Raw genomic sequence first — 23,330 nt, 5'->3', positions numbered from 1 at the left:
CCCAACACCCAAGACAATATTACACCACAACGAACTTAAAAATAGTACACTACATGGTGGTCAAACGTAATCAATTGGCAAGCTCAATAGTGTATAGTTATTGTGTTGTGATCGGTTTTCATTGTAGGACTATATCGACAACTCCCCCTGTCGTCTTAATAATGGTATATTCCAACGGTGGTTTATCCCCCCTCCTCCCCTCAGTGCTAGCCTACTACTGTAGCTGCAGGGAAACTAGTCAAACTTGAACTTCATCAGCTGTGCTTTAACCATCCAAACTGTGACTGTTGCACATCCTCAAATAAAAGACAGACAGACTTCTGATATAAGCAGACAATGGCTGCGCCAAAGAAGGGAGATCTATCTGCGTCTGAGTGGAAACTTCTACAAGCTGTAGCTGCAGGTATCATTGATTGATTGATTGATTGATAGATTGATTGATTGATTGATTGATTGATTGATTGATTGATTGAAGACTTTATTAGAAGTTTGCATGGGTATTGGGACAATTTCATGACAGTGCAGTTCACTGGTACAAGGTCAACTAAAAGGAGATCCTAGTCATTTGTATGTATCTCATATATAACATAATGACAGACAGATTTTCTTTCCTTTCATTTATAGTAAACATGCCAACCATTACAATATCAAATATCCAGATGATATGGGAAGTTAAATGCCCTTTCTTTCTTGTGAGATATTTGAAATATTCTAGGACCTGAAATGAGAACCACACACACATTCCAAAATATTGGGATAATAATAATGTCCTGCTAAAACATTAATACTTTGTATTTGTAATCTACACATATACACAGCACACACGCACGCACACACAGGCAGGCATGCATGCATTTAATTTGTTTTCTATAAATTATTCATCCTATTTATTCAAAGTAATAATTATTATTAATAATAACTAACAAATCAATGACATTTGTCTTACTGTTAATCATATTCAGTTGACTTTCAGTTTGACTTTGAACAGTGAATTTTTTTGAAATATTTAAGACATCATGATGGTGTTCAGAGGGTGTTCTCAAGGGGTTCTGTGGGAGAGTGTTGGCTCCCGTTCTTCTTTATACAGTTGGGTTTGAGTGGAAAGGCTTTCTCTCATGACCGTAGAGCTGCCACTTTCTCCACCTACCAGCTTGTCATAATTGGACTTTGAAATGTGCTACAAATTCACCTAACTAAACAATATGGCTACATTTTTGGTAAAGCTCCTCGAAACTAAGCAAAGTATGGACGATTTTTGAGTGATTTGAACAAGAATAATGAAACAAATGTTATCAATAATTATTTAGCAGTAACTTGAGGGGTGTTTATTTGTGTGGTCCAGTTTAGACAAAACATCTAAATATATCACAATCAACCATTTGTCCGTATGTATGTATCTCTATGTCTATAATGCCTGACACATGCTCTGATGTCACATTGTCACTGCGATGTCAGGGGAACCATTCTAACAGAATGGGTTTGCTGCTCTGGCTTCACTGTGATGTCACACTAACAGAATCCCTTTTATGCCCATATGGAGTTCCCTGATGTCATCAATATTAATTAAGCCCATATCTAACAGGACTTCATATGGGAATGCCCATATATGGAGGCCACATCAGCCACATACCACACAAACAGAAACAGTATTCTACAGACAGGGATCTCCATGTATGGGCATAAAATGGTATGATGTCAGATGTCATAGACATCATAGGACTTTCACATAACGAATAACTGAGTAAACATGTTTGGACTCTCACAGCATATCTCCATATACAGTATGGATCTCCATATATGGGTACCAGGGGTCTCCATATATGGGTAACTGGTCCGATATACATCACTGGCCAGATGGCCAAGACATGGCGCAACCTCACCCTTTAGGTTGGATGGATTTGTGTGATGTATAGGTACTCTAGAAGGCCAACAACAGATAGAGCATCAGCTGCATTCTAGTAGAAATGACCTTTTCATGTCTTGCCAATTCATGAATAAACACCTCACCCCAACAATATATACATACGGTACATGATCATTAAGATAAACATGCTTGGAAAATGCACGCAGACAACCCATCTGACTTTAAGTGGTCGGATGGGTGGGCTGTGAACATTTTTGCGATTTTCGAGTGGGCCCCCAGAAAATGTTGAGAACCCTTGCCATATCATAATGTCCTCTGAATGTTCTTGACTTTGATTGTGTTCATGTGTAGTTGATTTGCAGGAGGCAGCCATGTTGCTTGCAAGCACAGATGTGCAAGTCAACTGTTTGGATGAGGTATGAAGACTGTTTTATTTTCATATCAGTTAATTAGTTACAAATGACTTTCAGCAAAGAGTAAAGGCCCATTCCCACTGGGCCAGATAACAGGAAAAAAAAATCTCTTTCTCCAGATATTTTTCCATTCAAAGTGGATGGTAGATACAGATAAAAAAATATCTGCCACAGATAAAATAAATATCTGTGGCAGATATCTTTTCTATCTGTATCTACCATCCACGTAGAATGGGAAAATATCTGGAGAAAGAGATTTTTTTATCTGTTATCTGGCCCAGTGGGAATGGGCCTTAATCCTGTTAGTATTACACACCCAATACATCATGACTTTGACAAGTCTTATACAGTAGAAATAGTTTTTATTAGATTAAACCATATTCCTTTTTCCCAATAAAGAATTTCAGACAACCCTCAAGTACCTATTCTGGGGGCAAGCATTCAGCAAAGAATTGCAGATCTACAAGTTCACAGTGTGCCAGAACGCTTCAAATTGTGAGCTTGTAAATTGGCCATTTTCAGCAAAGATGCTTAGTGCAGAGTCAAAACAGAGCCCTGGGGAAATCCAGTCAACTACTATAAGTATAGGTGGTTACATGTTTGGCCTAATTCTATTTTGGACTACATAACACTTCTGGAAAGGATCCAAAACAAGCTATATATTGTGATGATGTTGACAACGCCTATAGAAAGCATATGTTCTTTATTGTTTCAGAGACATATGGAGTTGACAGCCCTTCAAGCATAGATAATAGCATCATGCCACTAGATGTAACACACAGACCCCTGCCCTTGCCATGGTCCACAAGTGCTTCCACTTCCAGTCTGTCAAAATCAGATGTGGCGAAAACATTTAATGGTGTGTGTGTGTGTGTGTGTGTGTGTGTGTGTGTGTGTGTGTGTGTGTGTGTGTGTGTGTGTGTGTGTGTGTGTGTGTGTTTTGTTTTAAATGAAACATATTGCAATTATTTCCTCTGGTTGTATATCACATTTGGCTTAAGGGCTGTCCATACTTCGACCGAAACCGAAGATTTCGGTCAAAAGGTCCTTTTTGCCCATAAAATTATTTCCCTCGCGACTTCTGAAAAGCATTAGACCGAATGAGAGTTTGGAAATTTCCACGACGGAAAACACAACTCACCGAACATTTCTGAGAAAGTATAGACAGGACTCTAGCTGTTTGTCTGCTTTAATCACTTATGCAAAACCCTTCGTTCTTTGTTGACCAGGGTCCCCCAGGGGTCTATGCTTGTTACCCTCCTCTTTTCCTCCATGCCAAATCATGTCATTGAAAATATCTGATCTACAACTTAAGCATACGACGTGTTGCCAACTTACATGTTTTTGACAAATGTGCCCAGAATAGGGATGTTAGGGTTCCCTTGGTTAATGTGCATACAGTTTGAAACGAATGACCATCAATTGCCTCTCCTTCCTACATCCAGCATGGCATGACACCGTTGATGCATGCAGCGTGTAAGGGTGAGGCAGACATGTGTGGCCTGCTGCTGCAACATGGAGGCAATGTCAACTGTAACCAGCATGAATATGGATACACCGCCCTTATGTTTGCTGCTTTGTCAGGTGAGTCTGCCTGCTACAGTCAAATATTCAGTGTTCACTTAAGTTAATTTCCCTCTCCGTCTGTCACGCCTGACACTGTGGTTCTATGGTGTCTGTGGTTCTATGGGTTTGTCTGTGGTTCTATGGGTTTGTCTCTCTGACATCATGCTCTGATGTCACTGTGATGTCAGGGGAACCACTCTTAACAGAATGGGTTTGCTGCTCTGACATCATGCTCTGGCTTGATGTCCCTTTTATGCCCATATATGGAGATTGCTGATGTCATCACGAGTCACAATTAATTAAGTCCTTGTCCGTTTTATGCCCATATATGGAGATCCCTGTCCCGATGTCATCAATATTAAGCGCATATCTGGGAATGTCCATATTTGGTAATGCATGTTCTGACATCACATTGTTGACTATCATGCAGGGGTCTGGTGCAACTGGTCCTATACACATCACTGGCCAGAAGGCCAAGAATTGGTGAAAGGGCGAGGTCGCATGTCACCCTGAGGCTAGTTACTTAACTCTTACTAGTTAGTATGTGAACGGTCACAGCTTGTACGTAGTGTGTATCTTTGTGTGTATCTCTGTCTAAAACGCCTGACACTGTGGTTCTATGGGTTTGTCGCTCTGACATCATGCTCTGGCTTCACTGTGATGTCACACTAACAGAATCCCTTTTATGCCCAAATATGGAGTTCTCTGATGTCATCAATATTAAGCCTATATCTAAAAGGACTTCATATGGGAATGCCCATATATGGAGGCCACATCGGCCACATGATGTCATAGACATCATAGGACTTTCACATAACAAATAACTGAGCATGTTTGGGCTCTCACAGCATATCTCCATATACAGTACAGTACATGGATCTCCATATATAGGTACCAGGGGTCTCCATATATGGGTAACTGGTCCGATATAGATCACTGGCCAGATGGCCTAGAATTGCCGCAGCGAGGTCGCATGTCGCCCTGAGGTGTCTTACTAGTCTATATTATATGCGGTTTGATTGAGTGATTGAATACTGAATACTACAGCATTGGTAACAGTACAGGTAGTACAGTCAAATGTTATGCTTGTTTCCATTGTGGTCCATAAAAGGTCTGAATGTTCTAGAACCAGATCTATGATATAAATGATGCATTTATTGTGCATACATTCACCCATTCACACACACGGCAGAGGAAACCATGCAAGGCACCAACCTGCTCACCGGGAGCAACTACGGGTTCAGAGTCTTGCTCAAGGACTCTTCGACACCAACTCTGGTGGAGCCCGGGATCGAACTGGGAACCCTTCTGGAACTCTCTATGTTCTAATGACGGTTTCTCTACCCCTAAGCCACTGCCGCCCCATTGTAGGGAAGATATTAATGAATGAATGGATGAATCGATGAATGAGCTAGTCAGCAAATGCAAATACTGTGTGTTCAAAAAGGCATTTAACCACTCTATGCAATTAATTAATTTGGTTCCCAGACAGGAGACGGTGGATAGTCTTGTGATACTTGGCACGTTTAGAAACATACTTTGTGCTCTTTAGATACTGCTATAAAATGACACAGTGCACTGAGTATGTTCAAAAGGTCTCAATTGTTCATTGTTCTACCGAACTTCCGGCTGCAGTTTGGCACCCATGGTGCGACTGCGACGAATCTGTCGTTTGGAATTGCGAGATAGCGAAAATGACGTTGGTGTCTCTTCCTTCTAAAAACTTCCTTGCCTAGGGTTCAATGTCTGTTTGCAGACAGAGAGGAGTTACACTGTCCCCTCCCGTCCCACAACTATTGTCAAGGTGTCCTTGAACAAAACTTCTGACCACTAAATGCTCCAGTAGATCTGCACCGTGGCCAACAATAGAAGGCTGTGTTTATACTGGGCAGCTCCCAGGCGTGAATGAGTGTGAATTAGAGCCTGCCTGCTAGAATAGAATAGAAAATATCGGTCCGGACAATATTTTCTTGCAGATGTCGGTATCAGCCATTATGCAGCCCACGTGTCTAGATTATAGTTTTTACCATTATAACAGGTTAACCCTGACCACATCAACATCTCTCAGCATCTCTCTCTGTTTGCTGAGTATAGGCCCAATTATATACCTTTGAATATCGTTGCCAGGGAAATACCTTGGATCTCTGATATTTACAGTACATCAATTAATGTTCTCCTTTGTCATACTCTACAAGAGCGTCTCCCAAAAGTAGTGAAAATATAATACTATCTGTTACAACATGTTGCGATGTGACACATTGTTAGATGGTAGATGGGATGTTTTTGACTATTTTATTTAAATAAATAAAAAATATGTGAAAATGGTGAAATGGGTTTTTATAAATATTTAACCAATGAAAAAAAGTTACTAAATAATAACTTGGTCCACTGGGACGCAGGTTCTTTTTTACCATTTCCTGAAAAGTAGCAGTTTTGGACACACAAGATTTCTGTCCGACAGGACAATATATTTGATTATATATTGATATTTAATTTGACCACCACAGGAAAGAGTGACATCACCGCCATGCTGCTGGATGCGGGAGCAGAGACAGACCTGGTGAACTCTGTGGGTCGCACAGCCGCTCAGATGGCGGCTTTTGTGGGTAAGGATTTCTTTTTTTTGCCACTTAAACGAGTGAACCTGACCTAAATTGGCACCAAATCAGTTTGCCATTGATTGATTGATTGAAGAATTTATTAGAAGTTTGCAATAGAAAAAAGTACAGTTTCATGACAGTACAAATCACTGGTACAAGGTCAACTAAAAGGAGATCCTAGAAAGCCGAGGCTTATTTCCACAGGAACCACACTTTAAGTATCTCATATAACATTGAAAGACAGACGGATAGAACATAGTACTTTATCTAGGATAATATCAGTTTCAAAAGCATAACATCAAATACAAAAGGCAGAATACAAAGAAAAAGGGGGGGGGGGAGCATGGGGGCTTAGTCTATTTACAAGTCACGGGTAGCTGCTGTCTGAAGGTGACTTTTCATACCAGTTTTGAAGGAGGCTAGGGATTTGCTCTCCTTTAGGGCTTGTGGAATAACTTGGTCCACTGGGACGCAGGTTCTTTTTTACCATTTCCTGAAAAGTAGCAGTTTTGGACACACAAGATTGATGGTATAGCAGGAGAACGAGTTAGCGCCTTGTTTAGTGTTAAATCTACGCTGATGATGATTAGTGGAGCTGCCTCTGGTGTTATGATCGTGAACATCCTTGACCTTTAAGAAGTAGTTTGTCAGGTACATGGGAATCTTGGAGGTGTAGTGTATCTTGTACACCAGGCCCATTGCAAGATGCTGTACTCTGTCAGCTACTTTGAGCCACCCCACGCTTTCGTGGTGATGCTCGGTAAGGTGGGTCAGAGGAGGGAGACCAAGCACAACCCTAATTAGTTTGTTTTGGGCTGTTTGGAGCTTTAGCTTTAAGGCAGCTGGGGCGTCGCGATACCAGACAAGGACTCCGTAATCAATGAGGGGCCCAATAAGAACACCTCCTAGTGTCTTTCGGGATTTAATATTGATCAGCGGGGCAACTCTTTGCAAGAAGCGAATTCGTTGATTGACTTATCTACTATATCTACTGATCTACTATAAATAGTAGATCTCATTGTGAGCTTGTAGAATTTACGGCGCACTGGGTGTTAAAGGGGCACTCCACCACTTTTCAACCTATCTTCATATAATAGGTCCTCACTAATGTTCATGATAAAATATCAAAAAAAAATTCTACTCAGTTTGGGTCTCATAGGAGAGCTGTGGGTGGGTCAAATCCTTCCTACCGGTGACATCATCAATGGGAAATGCAAGCTAATAGAAACTGCAGGCTTTCTATTCCTGAAAAAGTTGCAATGTTAAAGTGGAAGCCATTGTTCTCGTGATAATAAAAATCTTTTTCAAAAATATTATTTAATTTTCTTTTGTCAAACGATGATGTCACTGGTAGGAAGGATTTGACAGCTCTCCTATGAGACCCAGACTGAATAGAAAAAAATTGTACTATTTTATTATGAACATTAGTGAGGACCTATTATATGAAGACAGGTTGAAAAGTGGTGAACTACTCCTTTAAGTGTTAAAACATCCAACTACAGTGATGTCAAAACGTCAAAACATGCTCAAGTAAAAAAAAAAAAAAAAGATAAAGAATAGGCATGTTGTAACAGCTATAAAGACAAATATCACAGACATACTTCCGTGTAGTCAGACAACACAGAATGTTCACCATTGCACGCATGTCACTCCACACAAAGTTTCACAAAATCAACAATTACATTGTTTGACATTTGTATGAATCCCATTTCTCTACACTACTGTGTTCTTCTTCTTCTTTTCGTGTATCATTGTCCTGGATGATTGGTTGGCGACATTTTATTTCACAAAATGTCGTGTTACTTATAGGGGAGGCCATGGGGTGGCTGTCGTCTTCTCCCCCTTGCTGACGTCGGCCTAGGCATTCAGATTTTTACCTTGATTCTTCTAGGCCAGCAAGACTGTGTCACTTTGATCAACAACTACTTCTCCCGGGCGAGGCTGGACCATTACACCAGACCCCAGGGTCCGGAGACTGAACCCAAGCTGCCTCCCAAACTGGCAGGACCCCTTTATAACATTATTATGACCACCAACCTCAATCCTGTCAAGGTGAGGCCTGTTGTAGGCAAAACATTTCCACATGTATTTTTACTGTACTGTGCATGAGGCTAATCTCACAAACCACTCTTTCCTCCTTTTTCTGTTGTTTTTGGTAAGTTCTTTTGTGTATCTCAGATCCACCATATTTGGACAAGACTGACTCCATCAATATGATGTCAGATTGATTAATTGATTGATTGAATTCTTTATTAACAAGTTTGTTAACAGTACAAATCCCTGGGGCTTGTTTCCATTGTGAACCATTGTACTCAATTCATCAGTAATACTGACACAAATAATACAATACAATAAAAATGTAGCATCTAGGTATATATTTACATATAAAGGACGTACAGTATGGGACCAATTTGTATTTATTTTAAGAAATCCACAGGGAAGCCACACCATTATACATTTTTTGGGGGTTAGAATTCATGTTCCACACATTGTAGCCGTTTGCTATATATATTCTTAACCGATATCTGTCAAGTGGCAAGTTGCATTATTCGTTCCAAAATCTACACCCTTATATATTCACATTAGTTGCCTTTTAAAAGCTTTCTTCTCGGCCAGAAAAGGTACTCTGATCAACGCCTTCTAAAATTGGTTGCTACTGTATGTGGTTGTCATTTCTCATGGTGTTCAATGTAAAAAGGTGCCTATTTAGATTTCTTTTTAATGGCATCTAGTGTTAACACAGCCTTAGCGAGGAGTTACTCAACACATTTTATTACAATCTGACTGTGGGAATTTGCTTTTATCATTAGAATGTAAACCAAGATAACTGCCTGCTAGGTATACTTGCTACCCGCTGTGTATTCTCTTCCTGAGATCATGTTGTGTTCAAATTAATGATAAAGCAAAACAACTTATTTGAACCCTCTCATATTGTAAACGAAGCTGTAAATGAATCTGGGTGGCTCATTGAAAATGATATGAGTGTGATATAACTGGAGTGCTATACACTATACTGTATAAACACAGTTCAAAGTAGGCCTTAGATAGCCTAGTGCCCTTTGAATTCCACCAGGTGCACATGCATGCAGCGATCACAGTGGCACCCCTCCACTTTAAGCCAATCTAAATATATCTGTTTAGAAGTGAATGCAGGACACCGTTTGTGATAACATGGTTACGCTCTCCTCCCAAAGTCCCTTGCATGAACTTAAAATAAGGGTTATGATGATGAACAACCGTTACCATCTCTATTTTGGCCATGTCTTTATAGGCACAAGTTGTTGTTTTGCTGAATTTGCTCTAAAAGAAATTACAAAATTATAAAATAATGATAATAACAAATAAATTGCAGTAATAGCAGATCTTTACTTTCAACTTGGGACTGAAATAAAGAATATAAACAATGGCATCATAAGTAAACCATAATTATTTTGAAAAGCATTTTTCGTTTCTTTAGTTTCTTCCAGAGTGGGATGGGGAGACTAGTGATTCTCTCCCTAGCAGAGGTACAGTAGGTAACATAATTTCTCTGTGAACAGGCTTTGCACACAAGTATTTTGTGCCAGGGACCCCATACAAGATTTGTGTTGTTAAAATGATGATGGAAAAAAAGACAGACACCTTGGGGGCACGATGGTGCAGTCACAGCCGAACCCAGCTATAAGGTCCTGGGTTCGATTCCCGCTGGGGACGCTGTGGGTGCTGGGGGTGTGTTCTCTCCTCTGTGTCATCAGAGCTCATACCCTAAGTGGGGTTGGCAAAAGGGCCTTTCTGTGTGGAGTTTGCATGTTTCTCCCCGTGTCTCCGAGGGTAAATGCAGTAATCCTGGTCTCTATACTGCCTCCCCCTGGCCAACTGGGGGGCCTGATAGAGGGGAAAGGAACTGATTGGAATAACGTGTTCCTTCCACGTGTTACGTCCAGCCGGGGAATCTCTCCCGTCAGGTGAAAAGAATCGGCTTGGACTACTCATGCATATAAGGATGCATGAGGTCAGTCCGTTGCTCTCCCCAGGTTGGCAGAGGGAGTGTAGCGCCCAGGACTACATTAGATAATTGGTCAAAAATGGGTTACAAAATCGTGGGATGAAAAAAATAAGACATATGCCTTAATCCTCTACTTGCTCCTGATTTCTGACTATAACCCCGTTTCATGTACTGTATGTTTGACCTTAATGGAGTGGTTAATGAATATCTTTGTATCTTGTCTGTGCATGGTGTGCGGGCGCTGATGCTGTGTCAGGTGGTGATGCTAGTGAAGGAGAACCCTATGCTGCTGGATGAGGCGGCCCTGGAGAAGTGTTGCGGCGTCATGGACCTTCTCTGTGAGCAGTGTGTGAAGCAGCAGGACATGAAGGAGGTGCTCGCCATGAAGATGCACTACATCAGCTGTGTTCTGCACAAATGCCTGGAGTACCTTCACGATCACGATGAACAACTGGACGCGCTTGTCTACAGGTTGGCTTCTGTCAAACATACCCATGTTTGTTTGTTTACTTGTTCACAGATGCTTACAACACATCGAGTTGCGATGCGTTGCAACCAGGGCAGGAATTTCAGGGAGGCCATGGCCATCATTGCCCCTCAGTTTGGCCTTGTGCCCCTCCAAAAAACGGCATGCCCTGAGGCCACAGAGGTCTTAATGCCCCAGCCCAGCTGACTGTACTACTTTCTCCTCTGTTTCTGTCAGTCTGTCTTGTCAATATGTAGACACCAATGTCTTTCTTGTCATGTAGACACCAGTGTCTTGTTGAGTCCTCATTTTTAAACCAATCCAGTATCTTTGATTCGTGCAGGGCTGAGCATCAGATTGTAAATACTCTTTAATTTATTTCACAGCACATATTCTACATATTAAATGTAATTCATTTAATTATTTCAATGGACTAAAATCTTGTTTTATTTGATGGCCTTCCTGCCCTGGCATTTGGCCTTTGTGCCCTCAAAAAATGGACAAGCCCAAAGGCCAAGTGGCCTTGCCCATAACATTATGAAATTCCAGGCCTGGTTGCAATGTGGTGTGTTGCTATTTGTCGTATCGACGAAGTACAGGTATGTAAGTGGTCAATTAGGCAAAGTATTTCTAGCTGCTATCCTGTAGTTACTTTGTAGCACTTTGTTTTCCTTACACTTTATTTCCTGGACTGCTTACTGTGTTGCTGAAGAATAGGGACTCTTTATCAATTTATATATCGCTCTGGATAAAGTTGATGTGACATGTTGTGAGCTTGTAGATCTGCTATTATTATTTCATGCGAGTGAAAGTGAAGAGAGAGAGAGAGAGAGAGAGAGAGAGAGAGAGAGAGAGAGAGAGAGAGAGAGAGAGAGAGAGAAGTGAGTTAAGTGAGTTAAAAAATGCCTAAATTGTAATTGTAAATTGAGCAGAAAAACAACAACGACCTACTCCTATTTTCAACTGGAATTACAGTACATTTGAGTACGTAGTTATAAATTCAAATTGTTTGTTGAATGACATTTTATCCTATGAGTGCAATGATGTTTTGTACATAAATCTGCTTGTTTAAAGGGATGTTTTGCTTTCAAATAAAATAAACATGAAGAAATATATAAAGATATAAAGTGAATGGAAGCATCACAGCCTCTTCAAGCATTAGAAGGACATTATAATGCATGAGGGTGCTGTGATTTTTCCATTATTTTTTTGTATTATTTTATTTGAAAGTGAAATATCCCTTTGACTTTTAATTGATTATTTGCCATATGTTATAGTCTGCTAAGGGGGAGGGACAGTGATGGGTATCCACAGTACCAGGAGAAGTTTATCAGGGACTGTATCAAGAAGTTTCCGTACTGTGAGGGCACGGTTCTTCAGCATATGATGAAAAGTGTTTCACCAGTGGAAATGGTAAGTGTACATTGACTTTGTACAACACCTTTCGATTGAATGTAGCATAGACTGCCTCACACAGTATAGGAGAAAATGGGGCTTTTAGAAAGGACAACATTTAGAAAAAGGAAGCTCCTTGAATGCAGACAAATATTTAAAAGGATATTTCACTTTTTGCTTGATTCAATATTTAGATATTTGATGTAAATGTTACCAGGCAACTTCAAATCTGTCCGGGGTGTTCATAAAAGCCTGATTAGATGATAAAATGACCAAAGTTTTCTTTTTAAAGTGAAATATCCCTTTAAAAGTGCAACAAAAGCAGTGCTAAAAGCACAGCAAGGAAGACTAAAATGCTGATAAACATCTTCTTCAAGTGCATTGTAAGAACTCTAACTCGAAACGCCCTTTCTCAGTACCGTACTTTTCTAGTACTATTCAATATTTTTCTCTATTCAAGGATCTACATTTTTCTTGATGTTTTGGGCCAGTATGGAAAATCCATTGCTTATCATACACATATGACATTTTCCAGTGTCTGGAAAAACGACCTACAGTTGATTATTTCGATTCCATGGTTATGTTTCTTTTAATATGCTGTAGCAACAGTTGGTCTCGACAAGCCAGAACCCATGAAACAATTCCGCTCTCGTTTTTCAGGGCACTGACCCTACGACTGTTTCCGTGTTAACCCAAGCCCTGACAGGCCAGATGGCCTTCGTGGATGCGGACTACTGTGCCACATGTGGGGAGAGAGGTGCAGATAAGAGATGCTCCCTCTGCAAAACAGTAAGAAAAAGTCTCATAAAGTCTGTTGACAGTTGATACAACAATGCACATAAAGAAATCCGTTTTTATAATGTTTTGTTTGCTTTTGTCTTTAAGATAAAATACTGTAGCTTGACCTGTCAGAGACTCCACTGGTTCACCCATAGAAAGATTTGCAGGTCACTTGAGAAGAGTGTGGTCCAAGAGAAGGACACCCCAAGGTTGAAAGAACTTAAAGGTGCTCATCATGTTCTCTCTTCCATCTGAGTCTGATCTAATGCTGCAACTATCCACGACTTTCTTGGATTATTCTATCGATTACTTTTTCTATGAATCAAATAATTCAGTAGCCTGTTTATTTAATATTTTTTTTTATTTTTTTATTGTGTCAATAAATCATCACAAAATGTGAATGTACTTTTTAAATAATACTTGACTAAATCGATTAGTCCGATTAACCACTTAAGCCATATTTTATACTTTGTTGTACAATGATGTCATGCAAAAATAGCACCACCTGTTTGGGTGTCCATAAAAGCTTGTGCTGTTATGGACTTACACACAGTTTAGAGCAGTGTTTCTCAAAGTGAGGTACAGGGACCCTCAGGGGTCCTTGATATCTTAATATGGCATCAAAGTCACTTTACCTACCATATAAATACTTTGCTTTATTTTTTCTTTGGAAAAATCGTGGAAACTTTGAAGATTATTGGAATACTTTTGGAAAACAAAGCTTTTCTTATGGGTGTCCCTGGCACAACATCTTTTCAGATGGGGGTTCGTGTCCAAACCCAGGGTCCTTGACATGAAAATGTTTCAGGACCCCTGGTTCAGATCTCAGACTTCAGAGTGCCATGACTGCCATCTAGTGTTAAGTAAAAACAGTGGCTCTGTCATTCTCTGCTCCCTGTCAGATGATGAGAGTGACTTGGTGAAGGAGACGGCTAACTTCCTCCAGGAGCTGTGCATGAGGGCCGAGGAGGAAGTGGCCGCTGCAGCAGGCTGTCCTGGAGACATGCGGGGTGGTCACTCCAGCTCTGCTCCACACCCACCCTTTTAATGCCCTCTGGTAGAAGGTACAGGATACCTGAGTGGGGCTTAAATAGATTTTAAAACTCCTTTGTGTCTGTTAAACTGTAAATGAAATAGGAGTGATTCTATAGATCAGTGGTTCTCAACCTGTGGGTCGGGACCCCCAGGGGGGTCCCCAAATTATTTTGGGGGGTCCCCAGATGATTACTTTTCTCAGTCAACAGTAAACAAACCAACATAAAGTTTAAGTGTTTAGAAAATGTGTCTGCACATTTCTAACGTGACAATTTAAGGACTTTTTAATACCTTTAAAATTACAAATTAAACATTGGCCAAATTGGCAGAAATTGTGAAAATAGCCGAAAATATATCTGCTATTTTCACAATAAAACCGGGTTATAAAATATGTCACCAGTTAAGTTATGATTATTTTGGAAAAGGTTGAGAACCACTGCTATAAATGAATAGATGAGTGTTGTGTACCTCTCTTGTGATGTATTTCTATTGCACTGTATCATCGGTATGTTATTTGTATGTTTGTGCTGCTGTGGCAGGCATGGAAGCCCAAGCCAAATGTCCTTTGTGGGTAATAGATCTTTACCTTGACCTTGACCCCGGAATGAGAAGATGGAGGACTGTCGTCGATGGATGGCCCAGGAACAAAACTACGAACCCTATAGCATTTGTAGCATCCAATTGAAACCACATGTGTTTTTCTACTGTCGATAAACCAATTCCATATTGCAAGAATGGGTTTCAGTCCCAGCTTGCCTGTTAAATGTTAGCTTTAACAATAACATTTTGACTTGTCTGTCAGCTGGCTGTAAAAATGTTACAATGTCTCACACGCACGCACGCACGCACGCACGCACGCACGCACGCACGCACGCACGCACGCACGCACGCACGCACGCACGCACGCACGCACACACGCACACACACACACACACACACACACACACACACACACACACACACACACACACACACACACACACACACACACACACACACACAGTGTTGCGTGAGGCCATGACATCACTCACTCACTTTCAACTGTAGCTAACCCCCACTGTCTCTCTTCTCTGTTCTACTGTAGGTGTGATCATTATGTTGTAGCGTTGCTGTTTAGGCATCAGCCAATGTTACTGTACATACTGTTTCTAAACAGGCATAGAAGAGGAAGGAAGACTTTTTAGATGGAATTGATATTCAACTTCAAGTGCTATTTCAAAAGCACAGATCTAATCTAATCTAATCTAATCTAATCTGTAACCATGTATACCAAAGAACTTAGTTTAGCCTGTCAACACCATGTTGTTTGCTATGGTGCCTAATGTGGAACAACATTTTATTCAGTAAGCACCAATGGAACACACTGCATGAACTTCTTCTTTCTAATTCTATGGAAAATAACAGTTTCCACTAAAATATATATAAAACATCTATTTCAGAGTGTGTGCCTAAGTCATATATTATACAGTATTACATGTGATGTTGTTTTTTTTAATTGTTTATGAGGCTTACTTTTTACATTTACATTGTTTGGACAATCCCTTTTACATTATGATATAGTGCCTCACTAAGATGAGGTGAGTTTGATAGTTGGTTGTAGTTTAAGGATACATAAACTATACTTCCCCAGTTGTGGAAAACATTTCAGGATGTTAGTTGTAACACTAGATGGCAGCTTCTCCCTTTCATCACAATTCAACTAAATCCTCAATAGTTTTCACTTAACTGTAATTTGTGACCAGGATTAACGGATTACACGACTGACACCATCTCTTCACAGCAAAGATTAGCTTCACTTAACCGAGTGACATTCAATTAAATTAGAAAAGGAAAGGCTTTTTAGTTCTTGAGAAAACTTCAAGACAAATTGCCAAGTCAAGGAAACAGGTGTTTGTTTACATGTAGGCCCTGCACTTTCCAAATTCACCTAAAGCTTATTTTGATTAAAAATATATATATACGTCTCTCAACCTCAGATTTACAGTCTTCTTAGCCCTTAGAAGTAACATCTTCAAAGTAGGTAGGGTTTCAGGTCGCGGAGGAGAAGGGGCCCTGAGTCTTGTTGCGCTCACTTTCTCACACATGAGGGACATCCTACGGCAATGCGGCGGAGTTCTATAGACTGCTACTCTCTTTTCCTGCGCGCATTGTTCTGTGTGCTCTGCAGCGGTGTGTGTCCCATGGGAGAACACTGGACCCTGCGCTCATAGGCACAACTAATAAGCATGGTCCCTGTCACGGTGCCTGTCAATAGAGTCATAACTCAACCCCCTTCCTCTCAGCTCCATCTCACTCCATTATCCCGCAGCTCCACTCACCGATATGTCATCCTCACTCTGGGGCTGCGGAGACGCATAAAAGGCTCGATCTCAAATTTCCGGTTCCAGAGATGTAAAAATTAGCAAATGCTGCCGTCGGATCGAATAACTTTGATAGTCGTCTTTCAGGGCCTCCGGGTTCATCTCTCCTGCGTTGTCCAGGCCCCGCTGCGATGTGACAAACACAGCTTTTTGGGGTAATTGGAGATCATTTTGACAGCAAGGCTTTTGAGGGGAAAAGGGGGAGAGGGAGAGAGAGAGAGAGAGAGAGAGAGAGGAGAAAAAAATATCCTTTTAACAATAATGGCATGAGCTGGACAGTTTTGGAGTGGATTTATTTTCACTGGTATCAAAGGGCAGGCATAGCCAAGGAGAGTTGGGCTAAATTCATTGTCAGGGCCCTGGGAATGGGATGTAACGGGACACCTTGCTTCTTAGGGGCACAGTTTCGGCAGGATGAAGGGGGGAGAGGAGGCTTTGTCTTGCTACTGTATAATTTGGATAATACACATACATCACATTGGTGAGCTCATTCCAGGCATTTGGTTGGATCAGTTCTTCTCAAACTTTTTCATGTCAAGGACCCCCAAATTTAAACTTAATATCCCACGGACCCCCATTTGAAAAGATACGCCAGGGACCCCCATAAGAGAAGATTTTTACGGCTCTGCCAGTGAACCATTAAGGACCCCCAGTTTGACATGCATTAGGCTACGGACCCCATTTAATGGCATTTCTATCTCTGTGTGACCCCAATTTATAATCAATATAATCAATGTTAATGTGGACCCGTCAGGGTCCATTTGGTTCCATTTGTACACTCTCTGAGTTACAGACAAGGGTCCATTTTGTTCCTAAACTATAATTTAGCTGGGAGTGGGACCCCCTGGAACTCCCTCAAGGACTCCTTCGTGTCCCCGGACCCCACTTCGAGAACCACTGTTAGATGATGAGAATAACCATGTATATTCAAACCAAACTTTAAACCCTAATCGTGAATATTGTTGATTTTGTGCATGCCCTGCTAATTCTTTAGGTCAGGTACATAACGTACATGCAACTTTCTGCATTAACATCTTCCCATCTAATAACCTTTTTTAGTTAGTGTTGTTTAGTGTTTGTGATATACATTTTTGTGTCAGTCACATGGGCAGAGAGTGAATAAAAGTAGGTTACACTGAAAAAGCCTCCCACCCCTCAAACCATCCTGTCTACCTCGACTCCACCTTTGGTCTATTGTGCTCAATGAGCCTTGCTTCAATTGATCTATTCAATATCGTGGATGTGGGCATTTATTTAGGGAAGAATACATCAGACGTGGGTCACACTGCTGTGCAAATAAGCCTCTCCGTTTGACTTCACCTGTTTGGGGACTTAACCTGTTTGGAGCACAGGTGCACATGTGGTTCAATGCTGATACCTTTAGATAAGAAGTCAGTCACTGAAAACTGTAAAATCTTCCAAAACCTTTAAGACCTACTGTACAGTATATGGTTAAATTCCATCAATCTTCACCTCAGTAGCCTCCTCCTAGATATAGATAGCTAGGCTAGATGCTTCATTTGTCCTTGCAGAAATTAATTGTGCCTACTTTAAACTGCAGCATATCAATATGACACATATATTTTTTTGTGTGATTTAAAATAAATAAACAAATGGCTTAATAAAGGAATAAATACCACAGGTTTGGCGATGTGATCATCAAATTACGCACCAGGCCAGGCTATATTATCATTATTTTGTGTTATTAGGCTACTATTTGTCTGGTCTGACCTTTGTTATATACTTGAGGTCAGTTTTAAGGCCTATCGCCTATCTATGTCATATAATTTTGTTTAAAAACGAATGACAGATTCATGTTTATGCTGATACATTTTTATCATTAATTTATTTATAAACCAGACTATAGGCTTTTTTCTGTGTGTGTGTGTGTGTGTGTGTGTGTGTGTGTGTGTGTGCGTGTGCGTGTGCGTGTGTGTGTGTGTGTGTGTGTGTGTGTGTGTGTGCGTGCGCGCGCGCGCATGCGACGTGCTTGTACGTTGGAGGCCCGGGGCCGGGGTGCACGTGTTGCACTAGTTGTGCCTGTGTGGGCGTACCTATTCGTAAAAAAAAACGCCTTGTTCATTCATAAGCTCGCTAGTTGTCAAACAAGCGGTGGGTATATAGCTGCTGCCTGGACTACAGAAAGGTAATGAAGTACAGTAGTATATAGATATAGGCGCTACCCATCACCATCAGTAACCGCATCACTGACGCACGGAACGCACAGACAGTCCTTCCCGTCCACAAGTGCAGCGATGCTCCTCTGGTCATGCGGACACCTGCTGGGCTTTTTCTGCATATTGATGAGGGAGGGCGTCCACGCTGTCAAAAACGACGGCACGGAGTCGTTAAACGCCCAAGTGATCGATACGGTTCAGGACGTGCCAAACAATCAATCCATGAATCAGAATCGGGCACGGAACGGGGGCAGGCAGCGGTCGAGCGACGCTCAGCGCAAAGGTGAGTTTTAAAACTGGTTCAACGCTAGAACGATATTAGAAAAGGTTTGTAACTTTTTTCCACTGAACGCATAATGCTTAATTAATCAAAACTAGTAATCTGTGGGATAGTAGTTTGAGCTAAATACTGAACTGTGTTGTGAAGTGGACGTGCATGTGAAAATAGTCCACTTCTAAAATGCTTTGCATTATGCAAAACTTTAGGGACATTCTGCACAATGAGTTTGATTGATTGATTGAAGACTTTATTAGAAGTTTGCATATAGGAAAAGGTACAGTTTCATGACGGTACAATTCACTGGTACAAGGTCTACTAAAAGGAGATCCATGAAAAGACTAAGCTTATTTCCACAGGAAACCATTAAAGTATCTCATATAACATTGAATGACAGACGAATAGAACACATTACTATGCAGTAGATATGTAAAGAAAATAAAATGAAAACAACAAAAGAAAAAGAAAACAGTAAGTCTAAACAAACAGAAAGTATATACACTTTTACTTTAGTAGGCTACTTTTACTTTTCTAGCCTACATCTACTGCGTTTATATCCTTCCTAACATAATTTGTTTGTTTATAATTATAGCCTACTTGTTTTTACACAAGATTAATTATCTTATAATGCAAATATGAACATTCAACAGTGATCACATTGAGAGTTAGGGTTAGTTAACCACTTAAACCCTATGACCCCAAGGGCTCTTTACTAATGGACCTTGGATTCCGAAGGATTCTACACTGTCCCTCCTTTTGCTCTACAATAATAAATGTCTTTGACTGAATGACTGAAAATAGCTTGGAACACGTCACAATGCGAGGCGATGTGATCTTGTAGATCTGCTAAATGCGCTGAATGTTAGCCCCAGAATAGGGATGCAAGGGTTCGAGGGCTTATCTTTTCATCTCCATTCCGATTCCCAATCACAAATCTTTGAAGGCACTTCCACAAAATGTTATATATACTGTAAATGTGCATAATTATTATCAAGCCTCAGTGCAAGTACCAAATGAAATCCTCTCATGGGTCCATTTGGTTAGACAAATTAACATTTATATATCATCACTGTCGGGAAGAAACCTCGATCTCCCAAGTTTCAAATTTGTAAGTTTTTTCGTGAATTAAAGCCCGACTTCATCATACAAAAGTGTCACACAAAAGTAGTGAAAACTACTGAGGCGTGAGGCGTTGTGTGCTTGTAGATTGGCCATTTTCACTACTTTTAAATAGTTTTTAAAATAATAACAAAAAAAAGAAGGTTTTGGACAAACAAGGTTTCCACCGGACAACGACGATATGGTAGAACCTATACAACAAATTTCTATGTAATGAACCGCATTTTCCTCTTCCTCCGTCAGGTGGCCTAACTCAGAGTCAGGTCGGCTGCCGAGAGCTGAGGTCCACCAAGTACATCTCGGACGGCCAGTGCACCAGCATCAACCCCATCAAGGAGCTGGTGTGTGCGGGGGAGTGCCTGCCCTCCCACCTGCTCCCCAACTGGATCGGTAACGGAGCGTACACGGGGAAATACTGGAGCGCGCGGGACGCCCAGGAGTGGCGCTGTGTCATCGACCGCACGCGCACGCAGCGCATCCGGCTGCAGTGTCAGGACGGCAGCTCCAGAACCTACAAGATCACGGTGGTGACCTCCTGCAAATGCAAGCGCTACTCCAGACAGGTGAACGACTCGGGGCACAAGACGGAGGGCGGAGGAGGAGGAGGAGGAGCGGGAGGGCACGGCAACAAGGACCAGAGCCGCTCCAAGCGGAGGAAGGAGCAGAGGAAAGCGGGACTCCCTGAAGACTGGGCTGGGGAGCAGTCTTAAGAAGTAAAGCCCTAAATCCCGCTGCCCGGGGACTCCCGAGCTGGTTTTCTATCCTACCGCAATGTTAGTGCCTTTAAATGCATTAAATCGGGGACGTGAGATGTACGTGTCCTCGTTCCCGCTGTTGAATCAGGGACATGATAAGGTGAATGTGTTTAACTACCTGGTAGGGTGGAAAACCACCTGTACTTGGGGTCCGGACCCACAGCTATGCTGTCGCGCACACACAGACTCATACAACTTATTCTCTAAGCAGTAAAATCCATTTAACTCCGAAGAGTGTTGTACAAAATGGAAATGGTTACATTTGTACGCTCTTTGGAGTTAAATGAACGCTATTTTACTATCTAATGCAAGATGTATTTTTTTTTGGTATTGTTATACAGAGGAATATGCAGTGATTTCTCAGAGCAGCTGGTTTGCCATAATTGTGAGGACTTGTTGGTGCCGAATGAGGTGTTGAAAAATGGGCAGACAAGCAGCACAAGATGTAAAACAAAGAATCAACATACAGTATATCTTATACAAAACATTTGTTCATACAATCTGCTATGCCATTCAGACTTCAGTCAAGTAACATTAATCGTCCTGCAAATGTAAAGTCAGAGGAGCCCGGGAGTTTAATGTTTAATGTTTTTTAAGTTTCCATAGTGTAAAAAAAAAAAAAAAGAAAGAAAAAAAAAAACATAGGTTCATATATTGTAGCGTGACGTAATGTACTGTATATGAAGTGATTTATTGTGGGTTACCATGTCTAAGTGAATTCTAAAGGACTGTATAACAATGTAATTTATTATTTTGTTTTTATACAAAGATCATTTCTACCTTATGCTGTAGTTAAGATAGCCACTGTGTCAATCCTTGGGGGAAACAATAAAAGAAAGTTAACTAGATCAAAACTGTTTACGTGGTGTTTTCTCTTTTTGTTCCGTGCGATGTTGACTTGCTCGCATGCAGCACAATGCCGCAGACGGCTGCAGCCCACAGAGCAAACAGGAAGCCGCCAACAACAGGAGGCATTAGTCAATGATGGAACTCTCCTTTCATCAGACACCCTACTCGCTTTTATTGTGAAGGGATACCCTTAGCTTCGGGCTAATGGGGCTTGTTCCAGCGGCGGCAACATGTTAAGATGCCTTATTGTATCGCGTATCCTTTCATTTCTCCACAGTGAAAGCTTGTGGACTAAAGCCGCGCAGTGAATGGAGCAACCCCCTGTGCAAAATGTCAACAGGATGTTTAACCCAGGCGAGCTACACAAGGATCAAACTGCTGCATTAAGTGGATTGATGTCCCTTTGTGCAATAATACTGTTGTGTAGCTTCAGGGACTACTGGACATCATAGACATGGTAATGGTCTCGAGGCAGTGGTTAGCAAACCACTACTGTGTACCAAGACCATTGTGTGCCGAGGAGGCACAAGTCCAGGTGTCCCGTGGGAATGTACTGTATACAATTTAAAAGTTATGAATTATTTTTTAATATACTATATCACTACTTTGTGTGCACTCATTTCCCCAAACTGATGCAAATTCCATTGCCTATAAATAACATTTTAACTACTTTCAACCTGGCATCCCTATTTTGCAGTGTTTTTTGGTGAATATCTAAAAATGTATTTTATTTTATTTTTATTATATTTAAAACCTTTCACCAATTTTCCAATTGGCTGAAATAGTTGATCTACAAGCTCACAGCGTGTTATAGATCGTTTCTTTTCACTCGGAATACAGGTGTGCCTTGAGATTGTGACTTCCCCTTTAGTGCCTTGGGCACAAATTGTGAAATAAATAGCAGATCTACAATAGTAGATCTGCTATTTTCACAATTTGAAAATAGTTTGAAAACCACACGGCCAGAGGTTTTGGCTGGCAGACAGAGGAAAACCACAGTGGAAGTCTATTTCAGGCAGTGTTTGAATAGGACCTGTATCTGGTCGTGTGAAAACTTGTCATCCATGGTGATTATCTTTGACTATAGGTATAAGAAATAACAATGATCTGAGGATCAACTGCAAGGAAAACTGTGTTCACACGGTTCTGTGTGCTTTGTAAAACAAATGAATTATGACGCCTCAAGTTATCCCAGAGTAATTATCCATTCAACATCTGGTTCTTCTTCTGTAATGATTGAGTTTAATGTTAAAATGTGATTGTTGTTGTGTTTTCACCAATCTGGATAGCCATCGTCAAAGAAAAGTTCAGTCGCTCTTTGCAGAAGTCTGTAAACGAGTCTACAGCCATGAACAAAAGGGGATTCATCCTCTATCAATGCAGTTTTAAATTAACTTGAATGAACTTAGCACACACAAACGTGTCAAAAATGATCAAAGATTCACAAGCAGGGGTCTCTCTCCAGCTCTTTAATAACCACAAAATCATTTATCATCTTAAATGTCATAGTTTTCAAATAACAATTTTGTCTGTTCCTATATTTCACTTCCATTTTCACTGTATACTGCATAAGTTCTCTCCTGAAGAAATATCAAACCCCACTTTTGAATACAGTAAATGGTCAAATAAATGGTACTGTATGTACATGGTACATTTAGCAATACAATGTGCATTACATTCACAAAAACA

The 23,330-nt window shown here is 40.9% G+C and overlaps 2 protein-coding genes across 2 annotated transcripts; both read left to right on the top strand.

The window, feature by feature from the left end:
* Positions 1 to 336: 336 nt before the first annotated feature.
* Positions 337 to 14,117, top strand: LOC308293171 (ankyrin repeat and MYND domain-containing protein 2-like; the record flags this gene model as incomplete). The annotated part of the gene is made up of 10 exons (XM_080735606.1): positions 337 to 403; positions 2,216 to 2,280; positions 3,723 to 3,861; positions 6,351 to 6,449; positions 8,335 to 8,495; positions 10,685 to 10,899; positions 12,172 to 12,307; positions 12,950 to 13,078; positions 13,175 to 13,295; positions 13,972 to 14,117. The coding sequence occupies 10 exons, from the start codon at positions 337 to 339 to the stop codon at positions 14,115 to 14,117; spliced, it is 1,278 nt and encodes a 425-aa protein (XP_080591732.1).
* Positions 14,118 to 18,719: 4,602 nt separating this feature from the next.
* On the top strand, positions 18,720 to 20,747 carry LOC308293170 (sclerostin domain-containing protein 1-like; the record flags this gene model as incomplete). Its single annotated transcript, XM_080735605.1, has 2 exons — positions 18,720 to 18,924; positions 20,281 to 20,747. The coding sequence occupies 2 exons, from the start codon at positions 18,720 to 18,722 to the stop codon at positions 20,745 to 20,747; spliced, it is 672 nt and encodes a 223-aa protein (XP_080591731.1).
* Positions 20,748 to 23,330: the final 2,583 nt, after the last annotated feature.

This window comes from Nannobrachium achirus (assembly GCF_963921795.1).
Source record: "Nannobrachium achirus genome assembly, chromosome: 10".
NCBI classification, from domain to species: domain Eukaryota; kingdom Metazoa; phylum Chordata; class Actinopteri; order Myctophiformes; family Myctophidae; genus Nannobrachium; species Nannobrachium achirus.
Note: the sequence above shows the minus strand (reverse complement) of the source record. Positions and strands in the feature narration are given on the sequence as shown.